Raw genomic sequence first — 13,492 nt, forward strand, 5'->3', positions numbered from 1 at the left:
TAAACCTACCTACACACACACACACACACACACACACACACACACACACACACACACACACACACACACACACACACACACACACACACACACACGCACACACACACACAAGCACTCACATTCATGTCCCCACAAGCATCTACTGACTTGTCACACTCACAATACCACTCACTCACTCACACGTCTGCACACATGCTAATACACACACACACACACACACACACACACACACACACACACACACACACACACATGCATGCACACCCACACACACACACACACACACACACACACACACACACATATGTATACACACATGCACACAAACACACACACACACACACACAGCCGCATTCATGCCTCTATAGACATGCAGACACACATCCAGACACACATTCATGCCTCTGCAGACATGCAGGCACACATTCAGATGCAGACAGATTCACATAATCACACACATGTGCACGCACATACACACACACACACACACACACACACACAGCTTCTGTATGAGCTATGACTAATAATACAGGCATGAATGGGTGTACACCATCAAAAGACAGTATACATTTTTTTCTTCCTTTTAAAAATAACTGCACTGCTGAGATTTAATCTGGCATTGCCACCTTGTTCTGGGGTAAGCACTTGGATAATTACCATTAGCAACTATACTGCACTGCCATATTTGTATTCAGCTTCCCCATCATTACCACTCTTTGCACTACGACCAATGTATGGAGAAACTATGGTAGAAAAGCAGACACTGAGTCAAACAGACTCACCACGATGCAGAAACCTCCTGAGTTAAGGCATCTGCATCAAACTAAGCCTTTCTGAATCCCAGGGAGAGAAATGTTGAAAGATCACTTTCAACCAGAGGAAGAATAGTTGCAATTTACTGTTTTGTATTAGCATCAGCATTATGTGTGAGAGATATAACTATGAACATTAGTACAAGACAACTTCTAGCTCTGTGGTTTTATTGTAAAACAAGGACTGCCAGGAGTATAAAAATGTTGCTTCCTTCATGTTCTTGTTTCTTAAACATGGTTGTGAAGACTGGTAAAGAAGGGTGAAGGCTGCCAGCCTAGCCAGATAGAATTGTGCAGATAATTCTATCACTTTTAAATATGAATGTAAACTACAAGCTTGTTGTCTTAAATGTAAAGAACTACTGTTACATGTGGAACTGGAAATAAAAGTGACAACAGTGCACTCTACTGACCAAAGTAAAACCTGTGGTGACCCTTTGAAGTGGACAGTGGTGCAGAAAAGTCTAGATGAAGAAATTCTTTCTATTGTTTTAACCAAGAGTTAAATTGCTAGATTTAAGCATGCAAATGTATTTTTATTGCTCTGTTCCTGACCAGCTGCAAGATAACAAAAGGGAGATGTTAAGAATGCAAATGCAGTTAATGTGTAGCCTGGGAACTCCAGGAAAGTGTAAAAAGATGATGTAATGTTTATCAGAACTGCAATAGCAATTTAAACAGAGAGAATCAGAAGGCATTAAGCATTTTTGTCTGCACTATCCAACTCACAGCACTCTGCCTTGCTCTATGTAAGTAAGTTATTTTAGAAGTGTGTTTTCTTGTAGCAATAGCTAGGAATTAGAAAGTTTAGATTAAGTGTTTTTCTGTGATGTCAGAACTGTACTACTGATTTATTTTAAGTATTTATGTGTGATCTCTGAACTCTCTTGACTAGCACTAACTGTGTAGTAGAAAGTATTGTCTTGTGGTTTTAATTATTTATTATTAAATATTTTAAAACCTTTTAACTGTGGTTGGTTTTGTGTAGAGATAATTTAAGCTCTTAAGAGTACTTGCATGCCTTTGGTAAAACTGTACAAGGCCACTCTAATAGCTTTAGCTGTGGGCTATACTATCAATTGGATAATAATATTGCACAGTAATAATTGGACACCCTTTTAAGGGCCTTGTGGTAACTGATAATATTAGCTGGGTGGTGCCTTTTCTTCTACAGAACAATGGGTGTTGGATAACCACCTAGCACTAAATGCATCAAAAACTAAATTCATGATATTTAACCCTTCTAAAAATACCTCCATTGACAAAAACTCATTCACCATCATCGATCAGAATGAAGTAGAAAAGGTTCAGTAGTACAATGAATCACAATCATTTACTAATAAAAAACTTACATCAAAATAAGTACAAATATTTCAGCTATACAAAGAGAGAGAAAAAACTTAACAGGGTCTGTGAAAATCTCTCAAAATAGTATCCATTGCAAAACTACTTGGTGTCCTTATTGACGATCAGCTCAAGTTTGATACCCACCTACAAATAAATATCAAAAAAACACACCAGAAGCTTGGCATGGTTTACTGGCACAATCGCTACCTCTCTCCCTCTACCAAGCTGGTTCTCTCTACCACATACCTCATCCCTTCTCTCTTATATGGTGCCCCACTCCTTATTAACTTACAAACTTCCCTCAAAACAAAACTTTCTTCCTGTTACAACAAAATTTCCAGATTTTCCACAGGCTACAGATCCTCTACCCATCACTGTATTGCTCTTCACAAACTAAATTGGCTAGATTTGCCCAACTATCTTACCTACAGTCAACTCACCCAAGCTCATAAACTCATCTTCACTCCCTCTCTCTGCACCTCCCTTGCCTCCACCTTTAAAATGCACATACCTGACAGAGTCCTAAGATCTAACACCCAAAATCTGATAGAACTACACAAAGCCACCCACCTCCCAGGTAAACATCTACTGTTCTTCTCTCTAGCATGCCTCTGGAACTCACTGCCACCCCTTATCCATACCACTGGTAGTCATTCTGCCTTCAAAAGCTTGCTTCACTTGCACCTAACATCCTGTTGGGAATGTTACTGCTCAAACCCTACTTAAACTCCCTTAGAAACTCACCGTTGTCTCACTCTCTCTCCCCACTCTAAACCACCTACCTCCCCTTCTCCTCCTTCTCTAACTCTTCCCTCTCTGCATTTCCCCCTCAGTAGCTCACTTCCCTACTAAATCAACCACATCCAACATATGTACCCCTTGCCCCTACTGTCACTATATCTTCAGTAGGAATAGATATAGTTGTAAATAGCTACTTATTCTTTTTAATTTCTGTTGCATTTGCAGGAATTAACATACTTGTAAATATTACTTATGTTTTTTAGAATTTCTCTTTTGTATCTTATTAAATTGCATCCTCAATTACCATACTTATTATATGTAGCTGTGTAACTTTAAGAACTTGTGGATTATGTACATTGTATTTCTGGAACTTTTCTCCCCAGGACTCCTGTCAGCCCAATGGACCATTCTGGCAAACAAACTGCAAATAAATAAAATAAAATAAATAGTAGCTTATACTTTCGGTTTCACTGCATTTTAAAGGGGTGTATATATATATATATATATATATATATATATATATATATATATATATATATATATATATATATATATATATAATTTCACTAAAAGGAATATCTTGTTTAATATTTTTAAGTTCATCACTATTTATTGTGATCATAGTAATCCAGGTTTTTGTCTGTTCATAAAAAATAAGTTCAAAGAGCCAGCTTGTAAATGAGCTGCTTCCTTTCCCAGGGTTTGAATCTTGCCACCTTTATTTGCCTGTTGAGTGACCTTGAGTAAGTCATTAAACCATTCAGTGCTTTGGGGAAATTGGGAACTTGGGCTAGGCAGCTTAATGGTCTCCTGGACCATATGCCTAGTAGCTGCTTATGAACCTATTGATAGCTTTATGAACATTCGCATCAGATATTTTAGATTTTACAGCTATTGTAGCTTTAATCAAGAAAAAGGCATGTTCCTGTCATCAGTTTTCTTTTCAGTGTATTTATTATATGGATCCCAGTTTTCCATTTTATCTAGCTGAAATATTCATTAGGTCTGTAGTGCATTACAGTATTCACTTTTGTGACTCAAAAAATGAGAAAATATACTTAGGGAAGATCCATTGCAAAATTACTAAATGCATATCTGTTGTCTCTTCTCTGTCCTGCTCAGGTAATCTTGAACAGATAAATATTTGCACTTTCATTACAGAATTATTTCTATTTCAGTCTTCTTAGAATATAAAACCATCCAGATGTTGATTTTATGCATATAGCTCTCTATTGACATCTTTAAATCAAACAAAAATGGGAACACTGATATATCACTTTTATGGAATTCAGAGCTGGCATGTAACAGCATATTTGGACATTTTTTTCAGAATGTGGAGTGGGTTACCATACCATAGTGGTTACATTTTTAAATTAAAATGTTTTTACCAGCATGGGTTGGTCAATGGGCCTTGCCCATTTTTCTATAAAGGCCCAAGTAGAAAAGGTTCAATAGTATAATGAATCACAATCATTTACTAATAAAAAACTTACATCAAAATAAGTACAAATATTTCAGCTATACAAAGAGAGAAAAAAACTTAACAGGGTCTGTGAAAAATGCATCCATATATGTACTATGTCCAATATGCTTAGGGTTAGTTTTTTAGGTACACATAGGAAATCAGCACAGTGTACAAATGTATAACTGATGCAAAGATCAGAAATTAATCCTGAATGGTATGCAGTTAGTAGTAAGGTTGATTAACACAAAACAGCACGAGTCCACAAAAGATCTCAGGGTATTAGTAATTAAGAAAAATGGGAACAGATATAAAAGAAGTTATTCAGCAAGAGGCAATTTATCAGCTCCCTCTTTTTGACTGTCCCATTCATCTAAAAGAATGGATTGCACTTTCAAAGAGAAAAAAACACCAGTTCTATATATTTACCGTTCCCTTTCTCTGTTATTGTTGATCTCAGAGCTGGCACTTATAATTAGCAGGGACTGAAGAAGGATGCTATCTCCCACATGAGGCACAAAGGGGACTGCTTGCAGCAAAAATGCGTTTTGGTCCTTGTAAAAACTATTTATGAAGCAAATTTCTTCCCTGGTAATGATTTAAGTAGAAAAGGACTTGATCTCCACTCCATACTAGCCATGGGAGACTTGTGGTAAGATGTGTGAGTTGCAAGAAGTTCTGTGAGATGGCTTTTCCAGAACTGGCCACTGATTAAAATGTATTAAAAAAAAAAAAAAAAAAAAACAAACAAAAAAAATACAATGGGTATGATTATACTCGGCTCACCTTAACCCATAAAATCATTCATATCCCATCTGCCTGCCCATCAACTAGTCCCCTACTTCAGTACTGTCTTCCAAATTGTCCCCTTCGGTCAAATAATAAACAACTACTTTCCATCTACAAACTACATAGAGCTGCTGGGATCAGTGTTTATTCCAACAGTGTAGCTAGAACTTGGAATAAAATTCCTATATCATTCAGTTCTACCACATACCTTCATCTTTTCAAACCATTACTACAATATTTCCTCTCTGCCTCCTGGCTTTGTCCTTGCTCCTGACTTCGGACATCTCTAACACCCTTCATCATCTATCTTATACCTCCTTTTAAAGCACTAAATCACTTAACCTGCTTATTCCTTCTAATACCGCACTTTATTGTACTTCTTAAACTGCTATATCTACTTCCAATTATCCTGAACAAATTACTGTTCCATCACTACTTCCCAGTTAATTCCTCTAATACCTCACATTATTATAGTTCTTAAATTACTCCTATCGTATGCACCGCTCTTCTGTCTGTAAAGTCTCAGTACAAGGCTTGTAAATTTAATGTTTGTGAATATCAATATGCATTTTACTATACTGACTATTATGCTCTGTATGCAATGAAACTGCATTATAAAATTTGTTATTGTAAATATTGATTGCATTAAATGTAATACCTTGGAGCTTTTCTCCCTGAACCTCCCCTGAAAAAGGGCTCCTATGCCCAGTTGGACTTTCCTGGTAAACAAATGTCAATAAATAAAAATAAATAAATAATTGTGAGGTTACTCAGTAAGAGTACAAAGGCAGATGTCTGTTGTGAGAAATATATTTTTGAGTGTGTGTGTGTGTGTGTGTGTGTGTGTGTGTGTGGGTGTGTGTGTGTATGATATGTATGCTTGTGCATGCACATGAATCTGTAGGCATATGTATGTGCACATATATGCTTGAATGTGTGTGTACATGAGAGTGCATATGTGTGCTTTTGTGTGTGTGTGTGTGTGTGTGTGTGTGTGTGTGTGTGTGTGTGTGTGTGTGTGTGTATGCGTGCGTGCACACGCAAGTTTGCTTCTGTATTTACATAAACAATGTGTTTACTTGCACTTAAAACACACACACAGACACACACAAATCAGTTTGATTAGTGCCTTAAATCACATGTGCACAATGGTGATACATGTCACCATTTAATATAATACAGGGTGACTCGAAGAGTAGTTTGTAACTGAAAAACTCGAAAAGATGGTAAGTATTTTAATCAGACATATTTGTAATATAATGAGTGCTTGAAAAAAAACAGTGCAGAATGCTCATAAATTAATAATTTAATGTCATAGGTTCATAGGAGATTATTAGGCTAATGGCTTAAGAGCCGTTACAAGCCTAGACAATACAACCCTATTTTATTCAATATATCAACACCGGCAAGAGGATGGCATGGGTTTCTACCTATGCCTTGTGTATCTTATAGATTGCACTTCTCCATAAGAGACATAAGCACTACCTCAGGTGTGAATTTGTGATTCCCCATCCACTGATCCAAATTACATTTGAAGAGGGCCAGGGAAGGGCTCTACTTATCATGAATAGGAAGCCTGTTCCAAAGCAATGTCCATTAATTTTAGTCACTGTCAGCATTTCATATATTACAGTTACTTGAAACGAAGTTATGGCAATTGCTTTCAAGCATGGTTGAGTAATTTTAGTAAAACCTTGAAGAAGCAAATATGTCTTGCTGGAGCTACTTCACATTTCAGTCTTTGCAGCAGTGTTATCATTCCAAATGACAGAACTATGTATACCATTTGAACTGTTCTAGCACTGTTGTGTTAGGCATAACCATGAGCAAGTAAATTGTCTAGAAGGATACATTCCTGTTTTTCTGTGAAGTATTTTTCTACAAAGGGCAGGAGATTGTTTTCCTAAGTTTCATGATTTAAAGATATGACAACTTCTAGTTAGTGCTGCCTGGTCTCAAAAAGGCATGTTAAATTCAGAATGCCTTTACCCCTGTCAGCCTCAAAGAGGCAGAGCATGGGGTTCTAGCCAGATTGCACCTGTCAAGTGGGGGTAAGGCTAACATCAGCACTATGAAGGTGATGATATCCTGAGTGGCAGACAGTGTCGATGCCCCAGAGTGGCAGGGATTTTTATTTATTATTTATTTATTTTATTTATTTATTGATATTTGTTTACTGGGAAAGTCCGACTGGGTCAGGAACCTATTTTCAGCGGAAGCCCAGGGAGAAAAGCTCCATAAGACATTATGTATAAATAACAAGTATATTACAAGTAATGACAGTACAATACAGTACAATATAACATACTGAAAAAAAATTATAAATTGTGGAATTACAGTATCAGAGAGAAACAGAGTAATTTACACTAATTTTTTTGTACGTATTGAATAGGTTGAAAGGTAAAAAAAGGAAATCAATAGAGGGGTAGTTTTAATGCGGTGAGGGTTAGTATGACAGTTAAGGTTAGAAAGATCAATAGTAAGAATAGAGTTGTTTAAAATAACGTATAGGTCAAACGAGTTTCCTACTGGTTTTGAGGGGTATAAATTGAGGTAAGCTAGAGGGAAACTCAAAGAGAGTAACATGGTTTATCTATTTGGATAGATGCAGGGGCAGATGTGAGAGTTTAGTATATAGTTCTTTAGGGTGAGTTTAAATTTGTTGAAGCAGCCAATGGTGTTTATGCTGGTTGGAACTGAGTTCCATAGTTTAGCGACAGCGTACGAGTAAAGGTAGTGCCCAGCTCTTTTGTCTGGTACATAGACAGTTATGAGTTGTTTATTTTCAGAGTGGAGGTTTTTTTGGTTAATATTGTAAAGCAGAAACAAATCAGTTTTGACTGCAAAATTTACTTCACTCAAAAATGAATAAATATTTTCTGTCATGCAATTCCTTCTAGGCTAATGCAGGTGACAGAGATGGACATTCACTGTCCCAAGAACTTCAAGATGCTCTTGTCTCTGCATCAAGTAGTTTGCTGGAAGCTGTGAGGAGTGTCTTACTGCCATCTCCCACACCAGGACGACATCACTACCGTTTTTCCTTAGCAGATATCACAAAGGCATTTCAGGTAGGAGCTGTGACCCTTATTATTGTGCATTGTATATGTGATAGAATGTTTAAAGTAAGCCGGGAATGTTAAAAATGCACAATTATATATGCACTAATGAGCAATTATTAGTCAATTATATGGACATACTGCAGAAACTTCAAGTGTAGAAGTATGATAATTAAAAAAAAAGAATAACTTGACAAGGGGCACGTTTAATTAAAATAATATCTGCAGACACTAAAAACAGGTATATCAGGAGATGTCATGTGGCAGCCAGGTTAAAAAAAGTAAGGGTACATTTCCATTATCGGGGCAACACTTATAAAATGCTAGCGCTCGCACAGCTATAAGTGCTGTAAGTGGTTGTTTCGAAAGTCCAAGAAACAGACATGAAGCACCTTTTTACTGCCGTATAATGACTCAAACTGAGAAAATGGGAGCACGGACTGGTCAAACTGACAACGGTCAGGTTTGTCCTACACTAAATAATTTACAATTATTTGCTTTGTTTTCCCTATTAAGGGTTAAACTGCTGAACATCTCAGCATGTCCATTCTGCACAAAGTTAAACGTTACAGAGATGCCACAAAAGGGTGCATAGTTGAAATCCATCTGTTATCCACTGAAAGTTAATGGGAAAAACTGATTTTTCCCTGGCAGGAATTTTTACAGAGAATATCAAGTCTGAAACTCAGACAAGCACTTCAGGGCTAACAGTGCGATCATTGCATGTGCATGATACAGCATTACAAGTGTTGCCCCGATAATGGAAAAGTACCAAAGTAAGTTTTAAGGGGCCTCTTAAACCTGATCAAAGTGGGAGAGTTTTCAGGGTTGTGGACCCTAGAATGAAAAGGAGAAGGAATGGAGGCAAAAGGTGTCCATCTATACCCTACCAATCTCTGTCAGCCCCAAAGAGGCAGACCACATGGTTCTAGCCAGGATACACATACATATGTCACATGGGTCTAAGTACATCAACACCAGCACTTTAAAGGTGATAACATCCTGACTGGCAGGCAGTCTTGATGCCCTGCAGTACAGTGACAGATGGATAACAAAATGAACATGTTAGTAGTTGGACAGCAGATATATGGACCAGTGAAGGTATACATTCATAGGTTCATAGATATATACTTGGCTAACAACCACCAGGACCTTTATAAGCATAGCCATGCAATCCAACCCAATTGTGTCCCTATTTATCATGGGCATTTATTAGGAGGGATATGTTAGTTAGGAGGTTTCCTCAGGTTATGTGGGGAGAGTATTTTAGTTTGGGCAGTATTGTCTGCCTCTGTCTAGCAGAGACATGGCAAAAGCTGAAGTGAATTTCTAATTTCCCATCCATTGGTCAAGGTTATGCTTAAGAAAATTATGGATGGATTCTGCTTCACATGGATGGGGAGCCTGTTCCAGAGCATGGGGATCCTTTGAGACACATATCTGTCTCACCAACATACCTTACTTGTCACAAACAAAATTTAAATCCTTAGATCTAGTGGTTCTGATGCTGTTCATTTTGCAGATGTGCAAAAGGTTCATCACAGTTGGATCCGAGGATGGTTTGTATGCCAGGCGTAGATCACCTCTCAGTAACCTGTAGTGATATTTATAGGACAATATGTTTATACTCTGGATTCTCCTGGTAAGGAACCTTTGTGGTCATTTCAGCTGTTGCATATGTCTGGTCAGTCACATGTTGAAGGAGGCACTGTAGTCAATAATGGGTCTAATAAAAGCCAAATAAAGTGGCACAATAACTTCTTTGAACCTGGATGCAATGTCCTTAATTATAAGTTGGGCAACATAGAATGATTTTCTTATTACCTTGACCCCATGTTTGTCAAAGACCAAATTACTGTCTACACATGTTTCTAGATCCCTGATTACTGGGGCCAGCTCTTATGGGTATCTTATAGATGGAGTAATTAGCTTAGGCAGCAGTTTTCCCCTAAGGTATTATAATGCATTGAGTTTTAGTCTGACGTTGGCACCAGTCATTTGTTTGGGATAAACCCTCCAGTGTGATGTTTGGGTCATGGGGGAATACCAGTTTGCAGTCATTTTTGAAGCTGGTTGGCCAAAGGCCCTTGACATTAGCATTTAGCACAGAGAAGTAGATGCCAGATACAGCAGTCCCAGCACAAAGCCCTGAAGTACCCCACTGGTGACCTGTCTCTTAATGGAGGTGGTATCAGCAATACTGACTTCATGGGTCCTGCCTATGAGCCAGCTGGCAATTCAGTGAGTTGTGTAGGGTTTATGCCAAATTCAGTAAGTTTGTCAATTATACCCAAGTGGGGTATTGTAGGTCCATGTAGGCAGTATGATCCATTTTCTCCTCATCCATTACCCTTCTCATGAAGTCCACTAGGTTTAGTAGGCATGACCTTCCTTTGAGAAAGCCAACTGTGTTGAGCCCAGTGTCTGAAGGTTGATTATGTCTTTGTTGATCATTTTCATGATAATTCATTCCATGGCTTTGCATATTAGACTAGTCAGACAAACAGGTCTATAGTTTCTGGGGTCAGTTGATGGTCCAACCTTGTGAAGTGGGATAAACATTGCAGTCTTCCATTCTCATGGTACAAAGCTTTTTGAGGCTGAAGCTAAAAAGTGACTCAAGTTGTCCTAATAGGTCATGTTTCCAGCAATTCAAGAGGTATCCTGAGATATTGTTGGGGCCCACTGAAGCTATGTTTTTGACTTAGCGAGCACCGCTGGGACCTGATCCTTGTTAATAGTTGGGGTTTATGCTAGTAGTATTTCATGGGGGAGGCAGAGGGAGTGGGAGCTGATGTGTGAGCTGAATTTGTCAGTCTGCAAACTCACTTTGTCACTCTGCTCAGTGATGGTGGCACTGTTGACTACCAATTCAACACATTAATGTGTGTTACCTTTGAGGTTTAGACATAACAGTGGAAGACCTTGTGGTTATCTTTAGCCTGTGAGCCTATCTTGATCTCATAATTGGCCTTGTTGGACTTAATTAGTCCTTAGTTTCCTGTTTAGTTTAATTTACACTCCTATCATTGTAGGAGGTACTCTTCCTGATTTTAGCCATGACGTTTTTTCCTTTTGTTATATACCCTGTTAAGATTAGGATACCACCAGTGTGATTTGTTTTAGAATTTGTTTTTGGTTTACTTCTAGTAGACACAGCAGTCTGTATATAGCTATTAACATGGTTGTACAGGTTCTGTGTGAACAGTTCCACCTAGGTCGCTGTGAACTTGGAGTTGGGAGGGACACTGAATTTTGGCAAACTGCCACTTAATAGAATGTAGTTTGCTTTGTAATACTTCCTGTTACGTTGTTTGCTGGGGTTACCGAGTTGATTTTTATTTCAAAGGAGACAGTTGTAGTCCAACCTCACCAGTGAGAATGTGACACTGAAGGAGGGGGTGCAGCACTCTCACATATTGGTGAATAACAGGTCCAATACGTTTGAACCTCTGATGGGTACTATTTGTGTTAATAAAGTTCAGGAATTATTGTGCATGTGAGTATAAGGCAGTGTATATTTCCCAGTCTATACAGGGTTAGTCAAAGTCTCCCATGAATAGGGTATTTAGTTTAATGGTGAGTGCCTCCCGTAGGTCTAAGTATGAGGTATGGAATTATAGGGACACAGAGTGTAACCTACATCTTGCTAGGATATGGTATGGGACTATGTCTATGGTGATTTGCAGCTGGATAAATTCCAAGGCATCAACCTAGTGTTATGCTTGTTGATAATACAGATTGAGACTCCTCCACCTTTTGTCACTGTCTGTGCAGCTGATGGTCTAAATGTGTGGAAGGCACTGAAGCCTTGCACTGCTGGAGTACCTTCTGTGGATTTAAACCATTTCTCGGTAACGGCATAGATGTTTATATTCTCCAGTGTGAGGAGAGCTGGTAGGGTGGGAGTTTCTTGTTTAGGCTCCTAGTATTGAACAGCAACACCTTTAGGTTTTGGGGGTTTTATCTGTTATGTCAGTGGGTTTGTCAATTTGGCATTGCCTAAAAAGGCTCTAAGGGGTGGAAGTTTTAGCCAGTATTTGAAAGCCTACGGGAGAAATGTGAAGACCATCCTTTGCAAAGCAACATGGTTTGCTAACTATGTCCTTCCATGCTGACAAATTTTGAATCCCCCAGGAAAGACACCAGAAACTAAGTCAGTTATTGAAGTCAGTTGTATTTTCTTCATACTGTGGCATCATCCTTGGTGAAGGTAGAATGCTGCTCAATGCAAGGCACATACCTGCCTGAGACACATATTCAGAGAGATCAACAATGCCTCTCTTCATATAGTCCAAGAAAGTATGTCTCAGGTCATTAACACCCTCATGGACTACAATAGAATCATACTGGTACCTGTGGTGTAGTTACTTGCGTCCATGTGTAACTTTGCGGATTCTGGCTCCAGATAAGGAACAAACCGTTATCTTCTCCTTGGTCAGTCTGGTGAGTCTGACATCTGTGTCTCATACAATGGAGTCCTCTAAGCCAAGAGTCATGGGTAATGTGTTTGCTTGCCTTATGGGCTTTGTTTTTGGGGCTCCACTGGGTGTAGACAAATGTGTGGTGTTTGGTGTTGCTTTTGGTGAGTGCTTTAGAAAGTACAGAGGATAGATATTGCAATGTATAGGCCTAAGTGGTCTTTGTGGTTTGGGAAGATTGCTTTTTAGTGCCTCAGCATAGGTTAATCCAAGTGTGTGGTGGACACTGTATGCAGTGGATGTAGTGTGTGTGTGTGTGTGTGTGTGTGTGTGTGTGTGTGTGTGTGTGTGTGTGTGTGTGTGTGTGTGTGTGTGTGTGTGTGTGTGTGTGTGTGTGTGTACTTGTGTGTTCTTGACAACCTTGTTTATATATAAGATTATTGCCTCCAGTGAAATGGTGTATGTGCATTTCTTATGTACTGCATTTGTTTAAGTATTAAATAGTTGTCTGTGAACACGAGACAATTGCCACATTTTCTCAGGATGCCCATATCTACCAACCTAGCTATGGAAACATTTGGAAAGTGCATATCCATGTTCTCCAGACCTGTATCTGGGTGGGCTAATGTAGGTCGTGGACTGGGTTATACAGAACTCTACTTGGGTGGCCTCTAGAGTTTGGCCTTAGACTAGGTTAGATTGTGCTGAGACTTGATAGTAGAGCTGTTTTTTGTGCTGGAGACAATTTGTAGTATGGGAGTTTACTCAAGTGCAATATTGGTTTGCTGGGCGGGCATTTAGTATTATGGCTATATGGAAAACAATGGGTGGGAAAGTACTTCAATAGGTTGTACAGCAGAC

At 38.7% G+C, this 13,492-nt stretch overlaps 1 protein-coding gene across 1 annotated transcript in view; it reads left to right on the top strand.

Moving 5' to 3' along the window:
* LOC122814238 (dynein axonemal heavy chain 5-like) overlaps window positions 1-13,492 on the top strand; it is a 3,525,594-nt gene that overhangs the window by 2,084,173 nt on the left and 1,427,929 nt on the right. The window contains exon 69 of the mRNA XM_044086840.1: window positions 8,052-8,222. Coding sequence (XP_043942775.1) covers window positions 8,052-8,222 — 171 coding nt within the window. The remainder of the gene's footprint in view (window positions 1-8,051; window positions 8,223-13,492) is intronic.

The sequence above is a fragment of the Protopterus annectens genome, chromosome 1.part1 (assembly GCF_019279795.1).
Source record: "Protopterus annectens isolate FY-2018-M chromosome 1.part1, PAN1.0, whole genome shotgun sequence".
Taxonomy (NCBI): Eukaryota; Metazoa; Chordata; order Ceratodontiformes; family Protopteridae; genus Protopterus; species Protopterus annectens.